Below are 22,656 nucleotides of genomic sequence, written 5' to 3' on the forward strand. Positions count from 1 at the left end.
ATGCGAGCTACACTGTGAATTCTCCTCTACTGATTTAGTGAAATCAATGTCTGGTGAGCGCGTCCATCACAATTCTGGAGTAGTGTAATTTTCATTACTTCTAAAGTCACTGGAGTTCAGCTGTCAAATGATCTGGTAACTGTACAGCTATCCATGATACCAGGAACTCTAAAAGCACTCTAATGTTTCCTACTTATAGCCACAAGGACGGTTATTCCCCATAAACGGAACAGCATAGAAGAAACATCTGTATTAGAATGGTTTGCTGAGATCAGCCACTTACAGAGAATGGAGGAGTTAGTCACAGAACTTACGCCCATGGAGGTTCTTTACAGTAAGGTTTGGCTTGTGTGGGCCCAATTTGTCGACTCCCTAGAGTTTCTTACTGCACAAAAATAGTTGTCTCAAAATGTAGGCCTTTGCTACCTTCATTGTTTTACCTCTCTCTCGAGGGGGGGGGGGGGGAATGTAGCAAGACCTCATCTGCTGCACATTCGCTTCCACACCTCACCTTGGTTCCATCCCCATCTTTACCTTTCTTTAAATAAATTTCCCTCCCCATCTTTATCTTTAAATAAAATTCATATTTTTGAATGCAAATATCAGTATGCTATAATGGTGAATACCAAAATCAGCAAGTGAGGATAAAAAAACTTTGTAATATGCTATTAGATAATTTCCTCTTTTGTCTCCTTTCAATGTGTCACCAACCTTCTTAAAGGGTTGTTCTGGTTTTATGACACTGATGGCCTATCCACAGGATAAATCATCAGTGTCTGATTGGTGGGGTGCCAACACCCCTGCCGATCAGCTGTTTTGTTTTTTTCTTTAATCAAAAAGATTTTTTTTTTACAAAACAAGTTATCTCCCATTGCAAACAAAAAAACCCCAAGAGGGCATACCCTCCATCCCGATCCCTCCCCCCACCCCCAACACTACCCGCTCTACAATGTATGTAAACAAACATACAGCAACAGTTCGAAAATCCTGACGTCTCTGTGCAATGTATGTAGGGCCTGACGACCGACTGAGAAGGACCAGGCCAAGGCCTGCATACTGTCTTCTGGCAGGGGGTGACTGAAAGGTGAAGAAGAAACACAGATAACTATTCTAACGTGTAAGAAACCTAGTTTATGTGCGAGTACCGGGGACGCAAGTTCAGGAATAGCCATCCATTTACCCCAGAGCTTCTCAAATTTCTTAGTAGCTTTTCGTTTCTCATATGTGCACTTCTCTATACTGATTAACCAATTAACCTTTCCCACAAATTCCGACACCGAGGGGGGGGGGGGGGGGGCCTCATCAAGCCAGTGTTGGGCAATGAGTTTTCGTGCCATAAACAAGATAAAGGCCACTGCAGTTTGTTCCTCTGCATTTAACGCTAAGTCATCTACATACCCCAATATATATACCAGTGGAGATTGCTGCCGATCAGCTGTTTAATGAAGTTGCTGCAATGGCACACATACACAGCTAACAACCCTGCACTATGGGTCCGGACGAACCAGGGCATGCTCAAGATTCACTCATCTCTATTGTTAACCTGTCACAGACTAACCACCCACAGGTCAGCATTTCTAACGCCATGCTATCCTATCCTATCCTATTCAATCTCAAGCACTGGACTCTCTTCTACAGGTCAGAGCCCTCATCTGAAGAAGGTTTAATCTGAATAAAGACATTTCCTAAAATAATGTCCCTGCCCTGTGACCATCGGTCAACATCCCATGTCTGCAGATCTATAAACTAAAAGTAATGTAAATCTCTGGCTTCTGTCAAAAGCATACATGCATGATGAGAATTATGTAGATAAAGAACAAAAAAAAACAAAAACACTACATTTCAGAAAACCAGAAAGACTAAGTAAATAAATATGACATCTACAACAGAAAGCAGAGATATTGATCAGCAGATCCTTGTCGATTACCCAGCATCTACTTATAGGCTACTCAATATATTTATACATGTTTACATGAAAGAAAACCATAAAAACACTGGAGTCTCAGACTTTCCAGTGTGGGCGTACTGGTAAAAAAAAATAAAAAATAAAAATGATGCATTTGAAGTGTTCACTCTTAGCACCATGTTTTGTTGTAATAGAAGCCACATCCTCTGCTCAGTACCCACAGTACAAAATACCAGTGTAGGGAAGAACCTGCACAAACCCAAAACCCATCGCCACCATAACAATATGAACAATATGTAAGGAAATAAAAAAAATATATCTATTTATATCCCTACAACATTTACACATTTAAATTGGAACTCCAATGATTTTTCTTTCAAATCAATTAGTGTCATAAATGTATATAGAATTGTAATTTGCTTCAATTTAAAAAATTTTTAGTCTTCCTGCAAAGCATATGCGGGGACGAGCAACGGAATACGCCGCGGGTTATACGCAGCAATTCCGTAGTGTGCACACACCCTCACACAGTGCTCTCAGCTGCCTCCTCTGACTGGGACAGGAACTACACAGAGCAGGAGCAAATCCCCATAGAAAACCTCTCCCTCTCTGTACAGTTTCTGTCATGGACAGTGGTGGCATCAGAGAGCTCTGTGTCAGACTGGGGGAAAAAAAAAAACACTTCCTGTAAGACATACAGTCCAATTTAGAACTCAAAGAATGGAGCAACAGGTGGGGTCTGTGCAGGTACCTCTCTACACCCATCCTAACTAAAACCCCACCCATGTCTCGCCGCAGATTGAGTAATTTTGACGGAAATTCAGTCGCGGAATTCTCAGCTCGCGCCCGCCGCAGTCAGTCCAAAGAATGATCAAGTTCAGTCTTTGGACGGAGGGCGGAATCCACCCGTGCATAGAATGGAGTCTATGACACGGGTGTCCCGAGCTGAGAATTCCACAATGGAGTTTCCGTCAAAATTACTCAGTGTACGCATACCCTTATTGAGAGGAACAGCTGGTGTAGATTACCAGCATGATTTACATCTGTTTGCAGTGCCCCGTCCACCCATCAGCCAAGCAGGGTGTAATTTACAAAAAGGTGCAAATATTTGTGCAAAAATGTGCAACTTTTTTTTTTTGTATGGGCATGGTTTCATGTGAACATGATAATCAGGACTTCCACCCGCCCCTTATATCTCTGAAGGTATACTTCCGAAATGTGAGAAAAGCAGAAGAGCCAGGAAAAAGAATGCATTAGCTCTTTTCTGCTCCCCGTAAAAGGGGTTATCAAAGATTAGAAAAAGACAGCTGCTTTCTTTTAAAAATAGCGCCACCCCTGTCTTCAGGTTGTGTGTGGTGATATAACTTGGCACCATACTTCAATTGATCAGAGCTGCACTACAACCACAGAAACTAAAGACAAGAGTGGCGCTGTTTCTGGAAAATATCACCTATGATTTTTCTAATCCTTGCTAACCCCCTTTAAAGGGGTTGGCCACTTTATAGTAAAATTGCTCAGTGTACAGTATTAGTAGGTGTACTCACTGGATATACTGACAGCAGCTGCCTGTGTACCTCATAGAGCTAAAATCAGACACCCCTCCTCCAGGCTGTTCTGCCCTGCTCTGTGGTGATTTGGTCCATAAGATTGCTGACATGGAGGAGCATGTTACCGTACCCCGCCCCCATTGTCCACCAATGAGCCTGTATATGCCTATAGAGGAAACAGGGGACAGGGCCTGGTCACATGCTCCTCCGTGTCGGCCATTTTATGGACAGAAACAAAAGAGAACAGGGCAGCCCAGCCTGGTGAAGGGGAGTCTGATTTTAGCTCTATGAGGTACACAGGGAGCTGCTGTCAGTATATACAGTGAGAACACTTACTAATACTGTACACTGACCTATTTTACTATAAAGTGGCCAACCCCTTTAGGGAAAAGCAGGAAGAGAGGATCCAGGTGGATCATGACAGTCTCTTCCGACAGATGGACAGGCCAGTGCATTTAGCAGAATTTTTTTTATTTTAGAGAGTTTCGTGTTTACGCCATTCGCCCTATGGTAAAACTGACATGTTATCTATGTTCCTCATGTGAGTACAATATGTAACGTGTATAACTTAATTTGATGGCTTTTAAAAAATTAAAACCTCTATTGCCATCCTTATAACGCTTCTATTTGTTGGTCTATGGGGCTGTAAGGTGTTATTTTTTTGCACGGCGATCTGTACTTTCTATCGGTACCTTGCTTGTGTAAATGCGACTTTTTGATCACTTATTACAATTTCTGTATTTTATGCGACCAAACATGCGCAATTTTGCTGCTGGAGCCCAGAGCAATGTACTGCGACGCTAAGGCATGGCCATGTAAGGTTTAACAGCTGCATTTAAATGCTTAAATAGCTGGCATGGCGAGCGGACTGCGTTGGCTAAAAAAGGTGTCATTCAGAGTGGGCTCCTGGCACGCCCCCCTCTCTGAACACACCTTGGGCCACCATGGCATATGGAGGTACGTCATGTGGCGTTAAGGGGTTAAGTATTACTACAGGAATTAGTCTTTTTTTTTTTTTATTATTTTGACAAGGTTTTTTTCTAAGGCAATGTAAAAAAAAAAAAAAAAAGACATACGAACAATTTTTTTTCATTGTTTGATCAATGCTGCGTTTACATCTAAAGATTATTGCTTAAATTTGAATGATTTAACGATTTTTGGCACAGTAATAGGCCCATGTAAAAAGCCCTTTAGACCAGTGCTTCTCAAACTGAGGCGCCCCCTAGTTGCTGGTGAGGCGCAGCTTGGGAGGCAGTTCTCACAAAAGTGACTATAAGCTGCACAGTCCTTTCCCGGACTCCAACAATCTCTGTTTTAGGAACATTTTTGACTCATTTTGTACTTATTTTATGTTATACAGAGATAAGGAGACAAATGGAGGGTAGACTGAGCAATAGTTTTTATATTTGCATGGACTTCCACCACAAATGATGAGGCCTCAGCTTCCCCTTGCTCAGTCTGGTGAGGCCCAGGCATCATTTTGTCTGTTGGGTGAGGCTCCAGTAGAAAAAGTTTGAGAAGCACTGCTTTAGACCACCTTCTTCCCTAATGTTCAGGTACAGTGCTGATTTAGCTCTGTGTCTGACTGCTGAGTGATGTGCAGTGGACAGTCCTCTCCCTTCTCCTGCTGCATACTGGTTAGTAAGACCAGCACCGGGCAGCAGAGGAATCTGGTTGTAATGTGCATCACCTTTAGATTTCTACACACAAAAGCCACATCTGAGAACTTACTCAGAATGAAGACGCTCCCAAGATGTCACAGTCATGTAATTAATCACGACATGTACATTCCAGATACTGCTGGCAGAGACTTTCTATTAAAATTAGTGTGCTTGTACATATGTCTGTATGTAGCAGAACTGTTTGTGTATGGTGATTAAGTAGAGGGGGGGGGTGTCTGTATAGTGATGTAGTAGCACCGTGTATGTCTGTGGGTATGTTTATGTAGCACAGCTGTGTGTGTGTGTGTGTGTGTGTGTGTGTGTGGCAGCACTTTTTGTGTATGATGATGTGGCAGAGGTATGCGCCAGATGAGGTAGATCAGTGGGTATGTTTATGTAGCAGAGCTGGAAGTGTATTGTGCATGCTGCAAAGGTGTGTGTGTGTATGTATGTATGTATATATATATATATATATATATATATATATATATATATATATATATATACACACACACACACATACATCTTATATTCACTGCCTTAAAACACCATATAGCATGAAACATTTTTTTCCTGTATTTCACCATATAGCATGAAACATTTTTTTCCTGTATTCAGTAGTCTACACCAGGTGCGTCTTATAAAGCGAAAGATACGGTAATATGTACAGTACTGCAAAATAAATAATCAACATTAAAAATATGGCAAGTGTGAGCACAGTAATAAACTGTACACACTAGTCCTGATAAACAGAGAAATCTTCAGATGTTCAAATGAGGCATTTTTTCTTGTTTCACCTTTATTGATATACAGCATACACAAGCACCAACACATCTGATTAAAAAAAATACTATATTTCTATACTGTTTAAAAAGTTTTGAGGGGAAAAAAATTCTGACCAGAATAAGAAAGTTTTTCTGCCAAAAGTTAAAAAGGTATTTAAAAAAAAAAAAAAAAAAAAAGTTTTTACAATCTATACATATCACTATATTCATTTACGAAGACAAAAAAAAAATAATCCAAGCAGATTGACTAAAAAGATATTTAAGTAGTTAATATGTACACTCACTACATACAGTGCATTTTTGGTGGCATTTTTAGGCACTCGCTTAGAAAAAACAAATGTGGGAAAGATTTAAAGGGGTACTCCAGCAAAATTGTCTCTTTCAGATTAACTGGTGTCAGAAAATTACAATGATTTTTTATTTACTTCTATTTTAAAATCTCCAGTCTTTCAGTACTCATCAGCTGCTGTATGTAATGCGGGAAGTGGTGCATTCTTTTAAGTCTGACACAGTGCTCAGTTCTGCCGCCTCTGTCCATGACAGATACTGCCCAAAGCAATAGTGATTTTCTATGGGGGTTTGCTATGGCTCTTAACAGTTCCTGACATGGAAAGAGGTGGCAGCAGAGAGCACTGTCAGACTGGAAAGAATACACCACTTCCTGCAGGACATACAGCAACTGATAAGTGTTAGAAGACTGGAGATTTTTAAATAAAAGTCCCCCTTTAAGGGTATATTCCCATGCATCAGATTTTTTGTAGAGATTTATGCAAACCCATTCATGTAAATGAGGCTTGCAAAAAAAATAATAATAATAGTTTCAGTCGCCAGAAATTCTGCTAATGATTTGCTGCATGCCCTAATGCATTGTTATGAAAGTGAAACACACAAGCCTGCATTCCTAATGCTGGAATCACAGACGGCAGTTTTTTTGGAAAACTATCACTGCAGTTTTTGTGCCTAAACCAGAAGTGGATAGAAGATATAAGATATACAGGGGGGACTTGTACTTCTCTTTTCTGTTGGATCCACATCTGGTTCTGGCACAAAAATTGCAGTGGCAGTTTTCCAGCATAAATTATATACCCACAACTGAATATGCCAAGCCTTTGCTTTATATTACGACTAATACCGAGACACAAAGGGCACTGTATATATTGGGGGGGGGGGGGGGGGGGTTGGAGGATTGCTGTCCTGCAAAGACGATTGGATCGGCAAGTATCTCCTGTGCCATGCCGACAGGGCAATGCAGTTTTCATAAGCAGTTTATTTGTAGGAAAAGGCATTTGATACAAATAAAATAGTTCATAACAAGTATAAAAATGTGGTGTCATCACTAATAAAATGATTGGTAAAAAAAAAGAAAATAAATAAATTAACAAACTGAGTGAGTTATAAGGTAGGCTTCACAAACATATCTTCCCAGTAGCTGAATTAACTGACCTTAAAAGTCAGTTTAAGCCCATAAGTTTAAGGAGAAGCGCGGCAAAAATAAAAAATCCAATGGAGGCAGGGGAAACATAAAGGATGTATACTTACCCATCAGAAGGTCTCTGCAGCATATGCGTCACTGTTCCCGGACTCCCGCCAGCCTCTTCCAGCTGCTGCAACGTTACGACCCAGCTGATGGATTGTACGCTCTGTGGGCAATCCATCAGCTGGGTCACAACATGACAGAAAGCTAGGAGAAAACGAGTTCATGCCACTGTCAGGGAGCTGGTTATGTTGTGCTGCAGGGGAACGGAGACAGGTAAGTGTACATTCTTTATGTTCTCGCCCCCCTGCCTGCATTGGATTTTTTTAAACTCTGCCGGAATTCTCCTTTTATGCCAAAAATACTGTCAAGGAAAAGATACTGCTTCTGGATCTAAAAGTATTAAAAATCCTCAGGGTATAATGAAGTATAAAAATAAATGTTTGTAAAAACTAAATATATAGCTTCATTTATGCCAACTCTACATACAATGCAGGTAATAGCACTGTATATAAAAAAAGGGGGGAAAACTTCTATAGTATAAGACTTTATCTCATAAAAGCTTTCTTCTGACTCTCTTTTACAATATCATCAGGGGAGGGAGTCAAGAAATCGAATGGTGCAATCTCCGGATGAGCTGTGTGACTAGTCAGCCTCAGTTCATTGCTATTACAGTCAGGTGGATGAGTTAGTGGAGGAGATTTCCTGCACACTTTGGGAATGTAGGTAAAGCACAAACTTAATGCAAATGTGGAAGGTTTGGCTTTCATTGACTTGACCCAACGGCTGGGTTTCTTGCGATTTTTAGAAGCCAGAATTTTCACAGTGCGTACACATTTGTCACTGGAGAGTTTGGGCTGTTCATGGGCAGTAAATTTTGTATCGACACTTGAAGGACTAAGTCCACCAAGAGGCTCGCTAATAAGAAAGCGGAGATCAATGTTAGCATCGGCCTCGGTCAGAGTCACTCCGCTCGACTGAAACAAATTGTGGATGTCATCAGGTTTGTTACTTGCTTCAGCAATGAGATCAGACAAAGGAACGTGATGGTCTATCTGATCAGTGCTCTGAGAAACAGCCAGGGACGAGAGAGAGGTTGTCAATGATGGAAGATCTATCAATGTCTTAGGGCCGTCACATAACTGAGACAAAGGAACGAGTGATCCGGTCTGCAAGTCTATACTACGTGGACTCTTCCGAGGAGAATCAATCACAAGCTTTTGTAAAGGGTTCCTCTCTTTGTGCTCCTGGATCAGATCAGCCAGTGACGGACTTCCATATTTTGGAACAGACAGATTTTCACCATCAGATGATAGACTATCCTCAGAATGTAAGACCGAGCTTAGGCTTCCAAATAAAGTGGACTTTTCGAGCAGGACCTGATTTTCTGGCCCAATGTATTTGGGGAAGAAAGTTGCTTGAGAGTTTGGTGCATGCTCAGATGCCCTGGAATGGCCTATCTGCATGGAATCAGGAATGTTGGCTACAGGTTTAGGTGCAGACAGCTCTAAGTCACTGAAGGCACCAGAGTTACCAAGTGAAGGGTTCATCAAATCCAACAAACTCATCCGAGGCAGTACAACGGGTTCCCCACTGCCAGCATTCTGCTGTGAGCTCACATTTATGAGAGTGGATAAAGATAAACTGGGAGTGAAATCAAATGACGTATCCCCTCCGTTACCACCTAATATATCACCAGAACACATGCTACCCTGGGCTTGTCTATCGGGTGGGCTATTGCAGCTTGACCCTAAATTGTCAGTACATTGTGGTTTGTGTGGAAGTAAAGAAGATAAAGGTTCATTGATTAAGTGCTGTAAAGAGGTAAATATGGCTTCTTACCTTACCATGGCCAATAATATTCAGGGTGTCAGAAAGAGAGGTAGAGCCCAATGCATGGAGTTAACAGGAACAAAACATAAAGGGGGGAGGGGAGATATAAAAAGGCATTTATTTGCTAAATGTCACAATAAAAAGAATTTATACAGTAGATGAATTTAAAGAATTTTCTCAAGGAGATGAAAACCATTCAGCTTTTTCTATCGAACTTTGAAATATCAGAAACCACTCTTAGTGATGTATCTGGCCACTTCTACAAAACGCATGGATCAGGCAGACATCACTAAAAAGAAGGATTACAGATGAGCATGCTTGAGTCGGATTGCTTGGCATTTGATTACCTGTGGCTAACGTATTTGGATACAACCCATAAACTATAGCCATGTTTTACAGGACTCCCTAGGGCTGTATCAAACTTCTCTTCAGCCACCAGTAATCATATGCCGAACAATCTAACTCGAGGAAATTGTGAAGGGAACCCTATTGCTTTACAGACTAAATTAAAGGACAAGTGCCATGAAAAACTTTTTCCCAGTAATTGAAGCACATTACAAAGTTATATAACTCTGTAATATGCCCCCACCAGGAAGTGTCCTGACTCACACAGACCTAATTACTGTCTGTCACTAAGCTCTTCTCTCAGCTCCTTCTCCTGTTACACTAGCCTCCCCCCTCCCCTGCCTTGTCAGGTGACAGGCTTGCTCAGCTCCCATTGGCTGAACACGGCTCTCCTGCTGCCGTGGACTCAGTGAAGAAGTCATGTCACTAGAGAAGATAAGCTGAGCAAGCAGAGTCACCTGACAAGGAGGGGGAGGCAGCCCTCCTGCTGATGACTCATCCTCACAAGAAGGAGCTGCCTGGTGACGGTGACGACAGTAATCAGGTCTGTGTGAGTCAGGACACTTCCTGGTGGGGGGTGGAGGGGGGAAAAGACAGGGAAGGGAGGCAGATAGGTGATTGAAGCATATTACAGAGTTATATAACTTTGTAATGTGCTTCAATTACTGGGGAAAAGTTTATCATGGCACTTGTCCTTTAATAACCCTAATGCAGCTAAATCCCAGCAACCTGATATCACTGGGACCTGAAAGCAGTAAAGTATATCAATATTATCAAAGGCCAGTATAATAAGGTTACATTTCTGCATTTGTATTATGGATGTGAGTCCCAGATAAACTGTAATGCCATCTATTTGGGTCATAGATCCCTACAACTTTATGCTGCAATCACTTCTACTTAAAAAATAGACAGGGCTTTGTGGCAAGGGATGCGGGGCCACCACAGACCAGAACACGACATGCCTTATTTACTAATTTACTGAGCAGCAAGGCACAAATAGGCACTGTTTTAACAAAGCAAGCAAATGTTAGAAACTTTGTAATATATCTTATCAGACAAAACAGACATTCCCATCTTTGCTTAACTATCTTTCACTCTGAAAAAACAGCTCAGTCTTGTCCTGTGGTTAAAGAGGAAGTCCTACAAACTGTAAAAAAACGCAGGCAGGTGGGGGTGGGTGAGAAAAAAAGTGAACTCTGTTGCACCGCATCAGGGTCCCAATCATCGCTGCCGGCTGTTATCTTCTGCAGGAAACCGGGTACCATACCCAGCTCATTGCAAGCTAAGCCAGTCAGTGACTGGGGCGGTGTCCCGCCCCAGTGACTGATTGGCTGGGCGGGCAGTCACTCAGCCGGGGTTATGACGTAGCAGCTAGCAGAGCTGCAGAACCTTGGCTAAAGTAAACAGGACCTGGGAACGGTGCTATAGAGGCACGGGCATAGAAGAGTTCACTTGTTTGCTATTTTCTCCCACCCCTGCCTGACGTTTTTACAGCTCAATGGACTTCTCCTTTAACTCAGGGATCAAGTTACATGCAAGGCAAGTCTATAGAAGGAGATGAGGGTAATGGCTGAAAACACAGGCAGAGAGAGACAAGCTCTGCAAGTACGGGTCCTATAATACAAAATGATTATTGGCCGTACTTGGCCGATTACCGACCGATAATGGTTTTGTATAACAGCTTATGTTGAAAGGCAACATTTAGCTGATATGCACGCATGTCGACTTATTGGGATCACCGAAAATGCTGAAAGACAACAAGCAGTCGACATGCATGCATGTCAGTTGATCGTTGCCTTTCAACATGAGCTATTAAACGAAACGATTATCGTATTTTATCTATAGTTTAGGATTACAGATTAAACATTTTAATAGTTAAGGTATGCCTTGAAGCTTCCTTATCAAATACACCATATTCATAAACAAGATTATTGAATACAGGTGCGAGAAGGACAAAAGTACAATTTAGATAGGAGGTACAATAGGGATTTTTATTTATTTTATTAACATTTTAACACCCCAAAGCTTAGACAAACCCATCTGGCATAGGTTTAGTAAAGTTATCAGACAGTGAGCTCCCTCAGCCATTAATATAAGAGAACATACCTTTTCCTGGTCTGTCAGCAGAGGAAGCATCTTGGGTAGCCGGTTTCTTGGTTGTATTGCTGTCCCGTCCAAACACCAAGTCCAGAGCCTTTGGCACATCAAAGCCACCTTGTAATACGGCATCCATCATGATTTGCTCTGATACAGATTCTCCAAGGACTTCCCTCATTTGGTCAAGACATGAATACATACGAGCTGAAATATATATGAAATGTGTCAAGTGCTTCCCAAACAGCGCAGACTGTGGCCAAATGAAAAATAAGCTTCTATTACCTTGATCTAAAGGACTCAGGGAGGCACAGGAAGGTTTGGATTTGTTATCCTCCTCATATTCATCTTCTTCCTCTTCCAAGGGCTCCGTAAAGCTTGAATGTCTGTCCCGCTTAGAATATATGAACTGAGCAGCTGCAAATAAGAAGGAAAGGAGGCGGAGAAGGAAATTAGGGGTCATTGCTTTCACTGCACAACCTACATAATGGATAGGCAAAAAATGACAAGGAAGTTATGCATATATTATGGCATAAATGCCCCATGAAGTTCTTCTACAACCATCTTATGTTGGCATCCCACCTACCAGGGTATTGTGTGTTTGTGAAATGGACTAAATGCAGTCACAATTAGACTATGTATGGCCTATTACAGCCTATGGGCCTGGCGGCAACATGCTGAGCTTTACATTAGCAAGATCGGTGAAACATGTCAGGCGGCATGTTAAACCTTAATCTTACCACCCAGTCCCGGGCTACTTGCAGAAACCCAGTACCTCCATCTTAATACATGAGGAGCGAATGCAGACTTTGACATCATGAGATAGCCGCCGCCGCAGCAAGCTAGCACTATTAGGTAGAGAGGACGATACGTTTAGCCAAATCCCTGGACAGAGTAGCGATTACCCTCCTCCTCTAAAATAGCCACTGTACTAGCAACTTGCATAGCCACGACTTACAGCAGATCCCTGAACTGCAGCCCAGCTCTAGCTTTGCCTGTCCAGGCATGATGGAAATTGTAGTTTTGCAACAGCTGGAGAGCCAAGGTTCCCTACCCTGTCAGACTCTTCCGGAGACCAAATCAGTGGGGGGTGGGCCTACTATGCATGTCATAGTACTAGTTGCTGAAAGGATATGCCAAAAATATACAATATGCATAAATAGCCCAAGCAGGTAAAATGAAAAAACACAAGAATATGATGTCAAATTAAAAAGAAAAACTTCCAACCTCCTTTCATATTTTTGGGGGATTACAGAATGGTAAAGAACGTGGGGCTGTATCAATGAGGCTCGGCCAGGAATGAATACTAACAAGCAAGGCAACTCACAGAAGGCAGAACTTACTGGAAAAAACTGTATATATGGTCACCAGGAGTCAAAATTGCCATTGACAACACTATTGTTCAGAAATGTACTGACAGTCACAGAGGCTAAGCAAGCACAATGGATGCTGCAGAATGTCAATTGTATCTGTGTTACTACACAGTGACAGGAGGCAAGGTGCAGGGGACATCGTTGCCCACTAGCTTGGCTTGGATCCACCTGCGGCAGGTGAACAGATCGGGTTAACAGTTTCTGGCACTCAGCTAAATCAGCCGTGTGGTGGCTGTGTCAGTACAGCGGCGCAAACTTTTAAACTGTTTTAGAGCTCCCGGCATTATAATGAATCAGAATACCAGGAGTTCCAATATAAAGTCTGAAGAATACTGTCCATGCACGGACGTGTAAATGCCCCCCCTTTTTTCCATGTCTGTTCAGTTTTTAGAACCTGAACTGCATTTAGAAAAGTCATGAAAGTTTCCTATAGGACACAGCATATATAAATAAATACAATGTAATGCACAAAAAGTGTAACTGATGAAGCTATGTGGGGTTGGATTGGCCTGCCAGCACATTAAATAACATAACCACTCAACACAGCTGGAGTATACCTGTGGCTGGTGAGATACAGTAGTCATCCTCCACTGACTGTCCATACATGTCATCATCATCAAAATCTGAAAAATAAAAGACACACATGAAGTCTAAATAAAGCAGCAGCGCATCATTTCATGTACGTAATGACTTAATGTAATGTTATAAGGATTCACAAACATGAACCAGTGCCTAGGAATAATGACAAATGTAATGGGGCACTCCCTGAGCTGCTCAGGTTTACCTTGGTAAAGTAATTACATGCGATCCCCCCCCCCCCTCCAACTGGGCCATTGGGTTTTCCAGTAGCATGACTGGATTAGGCACGGATTCAGGGATTATTCAGAATACTACATTTGAAAAAGCATGGGCAATAATCATAGTAGCATGGTGGCGACTGGAATCTGCATCATAACGGGGGATGGGGGTTGCCTTCCTCTGGGTCAACACAGTGGAAGTTATAAATTGAACATGGATAACTCTAGAACTATGCGTGATCACGGTCTGTTTGCTTAAAGGGGTTGTCCGGCGATAAAAAAATATTAACAGAATAACACACATTACAAAGTTATACAACTTTGTAATGTATGTTATGTCTGTGAATGGCCCCCTTCCCCGTGTCCCACCACCCCCACCCGTGTACCCGGAAGTGTGGTGCGCTATACATTACCTGTCACGTGCCGACCACGGTCTCCGATCCTCAGCAGTGACGTCTTCTTCGAGAGGCCGGCGGATCTTCCCGAGTGCCGGCCGCCCTCTGCAGCGTCATCCGAAGCTCAGCCGCGATTGGCTGAGCATAACTGTGCTCAGCCAATCGCAGCTGAGCAGCTGATGACGTGGCTGCGTCATCAGCCGCGATTGGCTGAGCACAGTTATGCTCAGCCAATCGCGGCTGAGCTTCGGATGACGCTGCAGAGGGTGGCCGGCACTCGGGAAGATCCGCCGGCCTCCCGAAGAAGACGTCACTGCTGACGATCGGAGACCGTGGACGACACGAGATGCGGTGAGTATAATGCACCACACTTCCGGGTCTAGCGTGGGTGGGGGGAAACACGGGGAAGGGGGCCATTCACAGACATAACATACATTACAAAGTTGTATAACTTTGTAATGTGTGTTATTCTGTGAATAATTTTTTATCGTCGGACAACCCCTTTAAATGGGGACTGTCACCAAAAAAAGCTATTGATATGTCATAGAGACATAGCAAAAAATTTTTGTGGTTGGGGTCCAAGTGTTCATACCATGACCGATCAGGAGAACAAGTCAGGGAAAGCGTGCTTGGCATGTTCTCATGTGACTGAGACGGCTGCACAATGAAAGTCTATGGGGACATCACACTGGTATAGACAGAACTGGCTCATTCTCTTGATAAATACTTCTGGCCTGGGTATCTGAGTATCTTGGCAAGTACTGAACTGAAAGCATTGCTATGTATAGAAGAATGAAGGATAAGGACGGTTTATGTTGGAATGTAATAAGCTTCTAGGGCTGAGATAATGTGTGTGACATTTTTAGCCAAAACCAGTAATGGAGACAACTGAGACAAAGACTAAAATTGAAGGATTTGCACCTTCTTCTGGGTCGGTCCCAGTAGGGTTTGAAAATCAAATATTGAGCAAAAATGTGAAGCCAGACATACGCATGTCAGCAATATCCATACGGCCATATGGAAACATCTATCATTGCCATATTCTGCCAGTTATGAATTTCCGTTTTATGAATTTTAGAAAAAGGGTTATGCTTGCAAGTCACTTGACTTTGCTACTTTTTTTGTATAGCCACCAGTGGTCAGGAGTGGGGCAGCACAGCTCCTGACCAGTGTTGAGCTGACCTGTCAAACCATTTGAGTTTGGCAGTGTTCTCCAAACCTCAACCTGGGCATTTGATTCCTGGTGACTGCAGAATTTGAATGCTGCCCTGGGGTTGTCAGGAAAACACATTTCCACAACTCCCTAGGGCAGCATCCAACTTCTGCAGCCACTGGGACTCAAATGCCCAGCGTTCAGGTATGGAGAACATTGCCGAACCCCAATGGTTTGACAGGTCCGCTCAATACTGATCAGAGGCTGTGCTGTCCTCCTCAAACACTACATAATTCCATACTAGAGCACTGGGATAGATATATATATATATATATATGCGCCCCATCTTTTGTCACATATTTAACACATTGTTTCTACTGTGGGGAAAATCCCCTAGTGCCTATGGGTAGCCTGGAGGCTTAACACTTAACCTTTATTGATTGTACTATAAAATTGGTAAGTGCTCAAACAAACATAGTGCAGTAGTGAAGTTAAAATAGAACCAGGTGGCTCATACCTCTCTTGCAAGGACGAATGGGTTAATGTATGTTAGGCAGAGATAACGGTCAGAATGGAAGCACCTCGGCCGTAGGTGCTAGGCTAGTGAACTTAATGTTCTATCGACTTTTACAGAGCGTGACAACCAAGCGATGAGCATAAAACACGCTTAGTTGTCCTGACCGCTAAGGTTTCTCTCCTAATAGTCTCTCGCATTTAAGCAATGTTGAGAGATGCAGACGCGTCCACTCAGGAGCATGCTGAATGTCTGAGTACAGACAACTAGATGCGATTTAGCCCCAATAATCTTCACCCATGTTCTAGTCTAAAATCGTACTGCTGCCTTTTCCTAACATGTTTCACCAGCAGCTCGCTGGCTTTTTCAAAGTATCGGCAAGTTTTAACACATAGTTTATACATAGATGTCTTTCTATGTTTTTAAAGAAAAACTATCAGCAGGCTAGAAGTATGTAAACTGCTGAAATGTCCCTATAGCGCACAGGGCTCTGAGCATTCAGTAAATTTTCATACGTTTATCCTTGGCGCTGTTTAATGTTTATGCTATTTTGGTGGTTTGGTGCACTGGGGGCGGAGCTACTCCCCCCCCCCCCCCCCCGGCCTGTCCTCTCCACTGATTAATTAGAAAGGGTGGGCAGGCCAGGGCATATCCATGCGCTATAGGGACAGATCAGCAGGTTACCTTGATTTATCAAAGGGGTCTAAAATAGAATTGTCTCAGTTGCCTCAAGGAACCAATCAGATTCCACCTTTCATTTTCCAAGGGGCACCATCCTCAGCTGGCCATTCCTGCCCCTATGTTTAGTGATGGGTGGGGGTCTCATCGCCGGACCCCACTGATCACCATTCAGGATGCGTCCCAATGATATGTCAGTAGTAACACTGGTAGATATGCCTAAGTGGCCCCCAGCAGCCAATCACAATACAGCTTGCAGAAGTTCCCTTGGAGACAAGAATGCAGCATCCTGATTGGTTATTCCAGCCATACCGCACTACTCCCCTCCTGTGGGGATCTACAGGCTGAGCTATGTAGTGGTGTCACGTGTCTATACTAACCTATACAGGGGCCTAGAGTTATTATAGGTCACTATACACAGAGGCCAGCTAATGCCAGTCACTATGTGCAGGAGTGACGTTCTGGGCCAGACAATAACTCATCAAAATGGCTACAACATGCTGTACAGGCGCTCCCCACCCCCACCGTGTGTCCACAAACATATGGACAGCTCACACAGCCACCGATCACTGGGCCGCAGGCTCCTCCCACTCTGGGGCCACCCGCCCAGTGCCTCACCGTCGTCATAGTTGTACCCGCGCACATTGCGGTGCCTGGCCATGACGGTCGCAGCTCTCTTGGCTGTAGAACCCTCACCACCTGCACATCTTCTGCCGCTACCGCGCCGGCGCCGCCACTCTGACACGGCAGCTAACGTCACCGTATGTGTCCGCTACGTACGGAGCGGCGCGTCACTAGAGGCCGACACGTTTCGTAAGCTGTGTCATTGGCGGCCATTTTATCGAAGACCACGTGTATTATTCCCCACTGTATCCGCTCACTTATTTGGAGGACAGGAAAAGGTAACGGATTGTCAGGCAACACGTGAAAGCGCGTAGTCTTCGAGAGAAAGTTTTGAACTAACTTTATGAAATGAACAGTGGCAAGTTACTGCTCCATGATAACCACTGCTGGGTGATGGTGACTCCGTGGACAGCTGGCAGTTGTAGTGCTTGTGGTCACCCTCTAAGCCCCTGCACACTTTCCAGATTTAGCTCTTAGTGAAAATGAGGCGTACAGATGGTGATAATGTATACCAGTCATACCACTCCTCTTAGCCTAGACAGCGAGCTGCCAACAGGGGTTTAGTGTCCCAGTACAGGAGTACCACTAGGCCAGCCATGGGGAGCCTTCCGCACTGCAGCTGTTGTAAAACTACAATTCCCATCATGCATGGACAGCCAAAGCTTCTCTTTGATCATGCATGATGGGAATTGTAGTTTTGCAACACTTATAGGGGAGATTTATCAAACATGGTGTAAAGTGAAACTGGCTCAGTTGCCCCTAGCAACCAATCAGATCCCACCTTTCATTTTCCAGGGAGTCTGTGAGGAATGAAAGGTGGAATCTGATTGGTTGCTAGGGGCAACTGAGCCAGTTTCACTTTACACCATGTTTGATAAATCTCCCCTTATGCCTTTATTCCACCTGTCAAAAGGTATCTCTGTTAGGTCTCACACTCTGGGATGATGGGTGCCATTCTGCACATCACCACGATAATTTGCCCAATCGATCGTTTACCAATTTTGGGGCACCAATTTGGTTTTTATAACGATCAGTGTTTAGACGGAAAGATAAATCGTTTGAAAAATCATTATTGCGATCATTTTAAAATCGCTTAAGCCCATCTCACACATAGGGTGAATCTTTGACAGACTGTTTCAATGAAGCAAACTGTGAATTTTCAGCGAACGACCAACGGCGGTTTGAGAACATGTTGAAAGATCACGATGAATGATTTCTCGCTCGTCGCTTGTTCGTACCGCTGTGTTTACACAAGACGATTATCGCTTAAATGCCATCGTTATCGCAATTCGTTCAGCGATAATCGCTTCATCTAAACGCACCATTACTCTTGTCTTTTCCTTGAGCGGAGAGCAGAGGTGCGCAGGTTCTCCCATAGAGATGCCGTTTAACACTAAGGCAGGCAGGATTCAGCTGCACAGCTTCGCCGCAGTATTCCATTGAAATTGCTCAGTGTAAACATACCCCTAGAGATACAGAGCAATCTCACGAGATTGCTCTGTAAATCAAGAGCACAGGAGATGCCGGGAACATCCGGCAGGGCTGTCACGCTCTGACTCTTTGGACAGTTCTTAAAAATTGCTGTAGCGCCTCATAGAGGCAATAAAAATAATGGCATATATTTACAGTTATGCAGTGGCACTTAAGGCCATTGCATTACTGTAAAGTTAAAATGTGGTGATAGGTTCTCTTTAAAGGGGTTATCCAGCGCTACAAAAATATGGCCACTTTCCCCCCTACTGATGTCTCCAGTTTAGGTGCGGTTTGCAATTAAGCTCCATTTACTTCAATGGAACTGAGTTTCAAAACCCCACCCAAACTGGAGACAACAGCAGGGGGAAAGTGGCCATGTTTTGTAGCGCTGGATAACCCCTTTAAGTTTTCAAATGGTAACAGTCTCTTTTCTGCCCATAGCAACCAATCACAGCTTAGCTTTCATATTCCCAGAGCAATGTGAGAATTGAAAGCTGAGCTGTGATTGGTGAAGGTCTCACTGGCGGTTATGAGCCAAAACCACCTGTTGCAGAGGCTGGTCACCCAGGTGAGTAGCTGAATACTTGTGGCAATCCACAACAGCTTCTCACTGACATCAAATTTAGCAGCTCACCGGTGCTAGTGGTGGTGATGCAGCTTGTTACAGTTGTCCAAATGTGCTGTTAGCTCCTGCGGGTGAGGGTTCATATGATCAAGTTACTGTTGCTGCAGATCCAGGACATGATATCATTGGTGGTGGTGATCCAACTTAGCTGCTGAACACTGGCAGTGATCCATGTGAGCAGGTGGCTGCCAGTGAAAATCCAGCTCAGCAGGTGGCTGGTGGTGGACACCCAACTGAGCACATCACTAATAGCGGTGATCCAGCTGAGCAGGGCAAAGAAGGCGCTTTCCACACCGTGCAGATGAATGGTGATGGAGATCAGGCTGATCGGGTCTCCGGTGGTCATATTCCAGTTGAGCAGCTCTCCAGTGGTGGTGTTTGGACCCTGGAGGGTGCTGGAACTGGACCTCTGCACATTTCTGGTGGTAAAGTTGGGACACTGCAGGTTGGTGGTGGTAGAATTCCACCTGGGCAGGTCTCTGATGGTAGGATTCAGCCTCTGCAGGTTCCTGGTGAAGTTGTCCCAGCTGAGTGGGTCGCCGATGGAATTGCCCCAGCTCAGCGGGTTGCTAAAGGTTTCAATCAAGATGAACAGGTGTCTGGTAGAGAGACAGCCCGTCAGGATTGGAAACACATAGCACGGGAGGTTGCCAAAAATAGCAAGACCCCTGTCAATCCTTTCCTCTCTATCCATGTTCTGACAAAAATCAGAGGCACTAGAAAAAAACTGGCAGTATATGCAGGCAGAACGCACGGGCAGTACAGACAGTGTGATCGCTAGTGAGTCCCTAAGGTGGGACCCGGTGGTTCCTGGCACTGCAGGATTTCAAGTTCTGTGTGGAACATCGTCCGGGGTCCCAACAAGCGAATGCGGATGCATTATCACGTGTCTACAGTTTCGGGGCACAAGGTGCTCTGCCCCACAGGCCTGAGCAGATGGGGGGGATATGTAAGGCAGCCGCTGGAAAAGTCTGCAATGGTATATATATCCCGGCCAGGTTCTTGGTATATACCTGGAGAGACGCAGGCGCATGTTACCAAGGTATGGAGCCTTGGTGAAATAAGAGCCTTTAGATGGTGTCAGCGGTGTTAGGCAGCTGATACGTGTAGTGTTAAATTGACTGTTTAGTCAGTTCCGGGCCGGCTCTTATTGGGAGCAGGCAAAGTGTTGGGTGGGTGCCTGCTCCCCATGTTCCAGGCCGGGACTTGTTGGGTATATCTAAGTCAGCAAGTCAGCTGACTAGGTGTGGCTACTACCCTGGACTAACTGTTTTGGCCCTGGGAGAAGGAAGACTGGAGCAAGCCAGTATCTGCCACACAAGGTTCTGTTTGGTTTACTACAAGGTATAGTGAGGGAACTTACCTGTATAGTAAGTGCTCAGACGAGCAGGTTTTTCTTTATGTTCTGTATGTGTTACTGCTGTATGCATCTTATGCTGCAATAAACCCCTAATACGGGAAAACCCCGCATTGGAAAAAAAAGACTGCTCCTGTCTCTGTGCCATAACAAGGACTATGCTACGATCCCAGAGCTGTAAAGCTAACAATATATATATATATATATATATATATATATACAGCCCCTAGTGCTGTGCATCCCCCATAGAGAGATATATATATATATATATATATATATATATATATATATATGGGGGATGCACTGCACTAGGGGCTGTGTATATATATATATATATATATATATATATATATATATATATATATATATATATATATATATATATATATATATGGGGGATGCACAGCACTAGGGGCTATATATATATACATATATATACATATATACAGCCCCTAGTGCTGTGCATCCCCCATATATATACAGCCCCCAGTGTTCCCCTCTGATAAAAATAAAAAAACTCACAACTCACCTAACAACACGATCCCCCGTCGGTCGCAGGCCTCTTCTTCTCTCTTCATCTGCACCCGACAGATCAGCAGCTTCCAGGCGAAGTCCCGGGCAGCGCCACCACTGAGCTCAGTGTGCGCCGCGGCGGCTGGGACTTCCGGTACAGGGTGCGCGTCACTTCCTATACCAGAAGTCCCAGCCGCCGCGACGCACACTGACCTCAGTGATGTCGCTGCCCGGGACTTCGCCTGGAAGCTGCTGATCTGTCGGGGGCGGGGGCAACACTCTTGTGATCGCAAGCAAATGCTGCTTGCGGTCACAAGAGTGATTGACAGGGCGGGAAGCCTATGGCTTCTCGCGCTGCCAATCAGAACACTGAACACCCGGGAGGCCCGCTCGGACACCGGGTGTTGTAGGCAGTAAGCTCCGGGGGCCCAGGCCACGGGCCCCCCGATGCTAGGGGCCCCGTAGCAGCCGCTACGGCGGTAGTTCTGTCCCTGCCTTTAGGGGAGTCACAGAAATAAAAGCTAAGTGTGTAAGAAATTTGAAAATTGTAATTTTCTGTGCAGAGATTTTATTGTAATCCAATATTTTTCATAATTATAAACTTATTACCAAAGAAATGCACCCCAATATTGATTGCTCCGTTTCTGCAGTTTATAGAAATACCCCATATGTGGCCCTATTGCGCTATTTGACGCAACCACAAGCCTCAGATATAAAGGAGTGCCTAGTGAATTTCAACGCCTCCGTTATATTTGGTCATTTCTGACTGTACCACTTCAGGTTGGCAGAGGCTCTGGGGTGCCAAAACCTAAAAAACACCCCTAAAGGGACACCATTTAGAAAACTACACCCCTCAATGAATGTAACAAGGGGTGCGGTGAGCATCTGGACCCCACAGGTGCTTCACAGATTTTCCGAACAATATGGCGTGAAAAAAGAAAAAAAAATTTTTTACACTAAAACGTTGTTCTAGCCTTCAATTTTTCATTTTCTTTAAGGGATAAGAGGAAAAAAAAGACACAAAATGTGTAGAGCAGTTTCTCCCGAGTACGGAAATACCCCACATGTGGCGATAAAGCGCCAAGGGGGCGCAGGACAAGCCTCCAAAGGAAAGGAGCGCCAATTGGCTTTTGGAAGCTGAATTTCACTGGAAAGGATTTCAAGGGCCATATCGCATTTACAGAGCCCTCGTGCTGCCAAGACACTGGAAACCCCCCACAAGTGACCCCATTCTGGAAACTACACCCCTCAAGGAATCTAACAAGGGGTTCAGTGAGCATATGGACCCCACTGGTGACAGGCACAAATGTGGAACAATGTGACGTGAAAGGGAAAACTTTCATTTTTTCACTTTCATGGCACAAATGTGCCCGTCATCAAGGGGTCAATATCCTCACTGCACCCCTTGTTAGATTCCATGAGGGGTGTAGTTTCCAGAATGGGGTCACTTGTGGGGGGTTTCCAGTGTTTTGGCAGCACGAGGGCTCTGTAAATGCGACATGGCGTTCA

The 22,656-nt window shown here is 44.1% G+C and overlaps 1 protein-coding gene across 2 annotated transcripts in view; it reads right to left on the bottom strand.

Moving 5' to 3' along the window:
* The window catches only part of HBS1L (HBS1 like translational GTPase), an 89,839-nt gene extending 72,487 nt beyond the window's left edge, over window positions 1-17,352 (bottom strand). The window contains exons 1-5 of one of the 2 annotated variants that reach the window (XM_069974984.1): window positions 17,174-17,352; window positions 13,576-13,641; window positions 11,931-12,062; window positions 11,658-11,852; window positions 5,954-9,210 (exon numbers count right to left, since the gene is read on the bottom strand). In XM_069974984.1, coding sequence (XP_069831085.1) covers window positions 7,922-9,210; window positions 11,658-11,852; window positions 11,931-12,062; window positions 13,576-13,641; window positions 17,174-17,216 — 1,725 coding nt within the window. In that variant the 5' untranslated portion in view covers window positions 17,217-17,352 and the 3' untranslated portion in view covers window positions 5,954-7,921. Of the gene's footprint in view, window positions 1-5,953; window positions 9,211-11,657; window positions 11,853-11,930; window positions 12,063-13,575; window positions 13,642-17,173 lie in introns of those variants that run through there. The other variant, XM_069974983.1, reaches the window with a different exon arrangement.
* Between the last annotated feature and the right edge of the window lie 5,304 nt (window positions 17,353-22,656).

The sequence above is a fragment of the Dendropsophus ebraccatus genome, chromosome 6, assembly GCF_027789765.1.
Source record: "Dendropsophus ebraccatus isolate aDenEbr1 chromosome 6, aDenEbr1.pat, whole genome shotgun sequence".
In the NCBI taxonomy this organism is placed as follows: domain Eukaryota; kingdom Metazoa; phylum Chordata; class Amphibia; order Anura; family Hylidae; genus Dendropsophus; species Dendropsophus ebraccatus.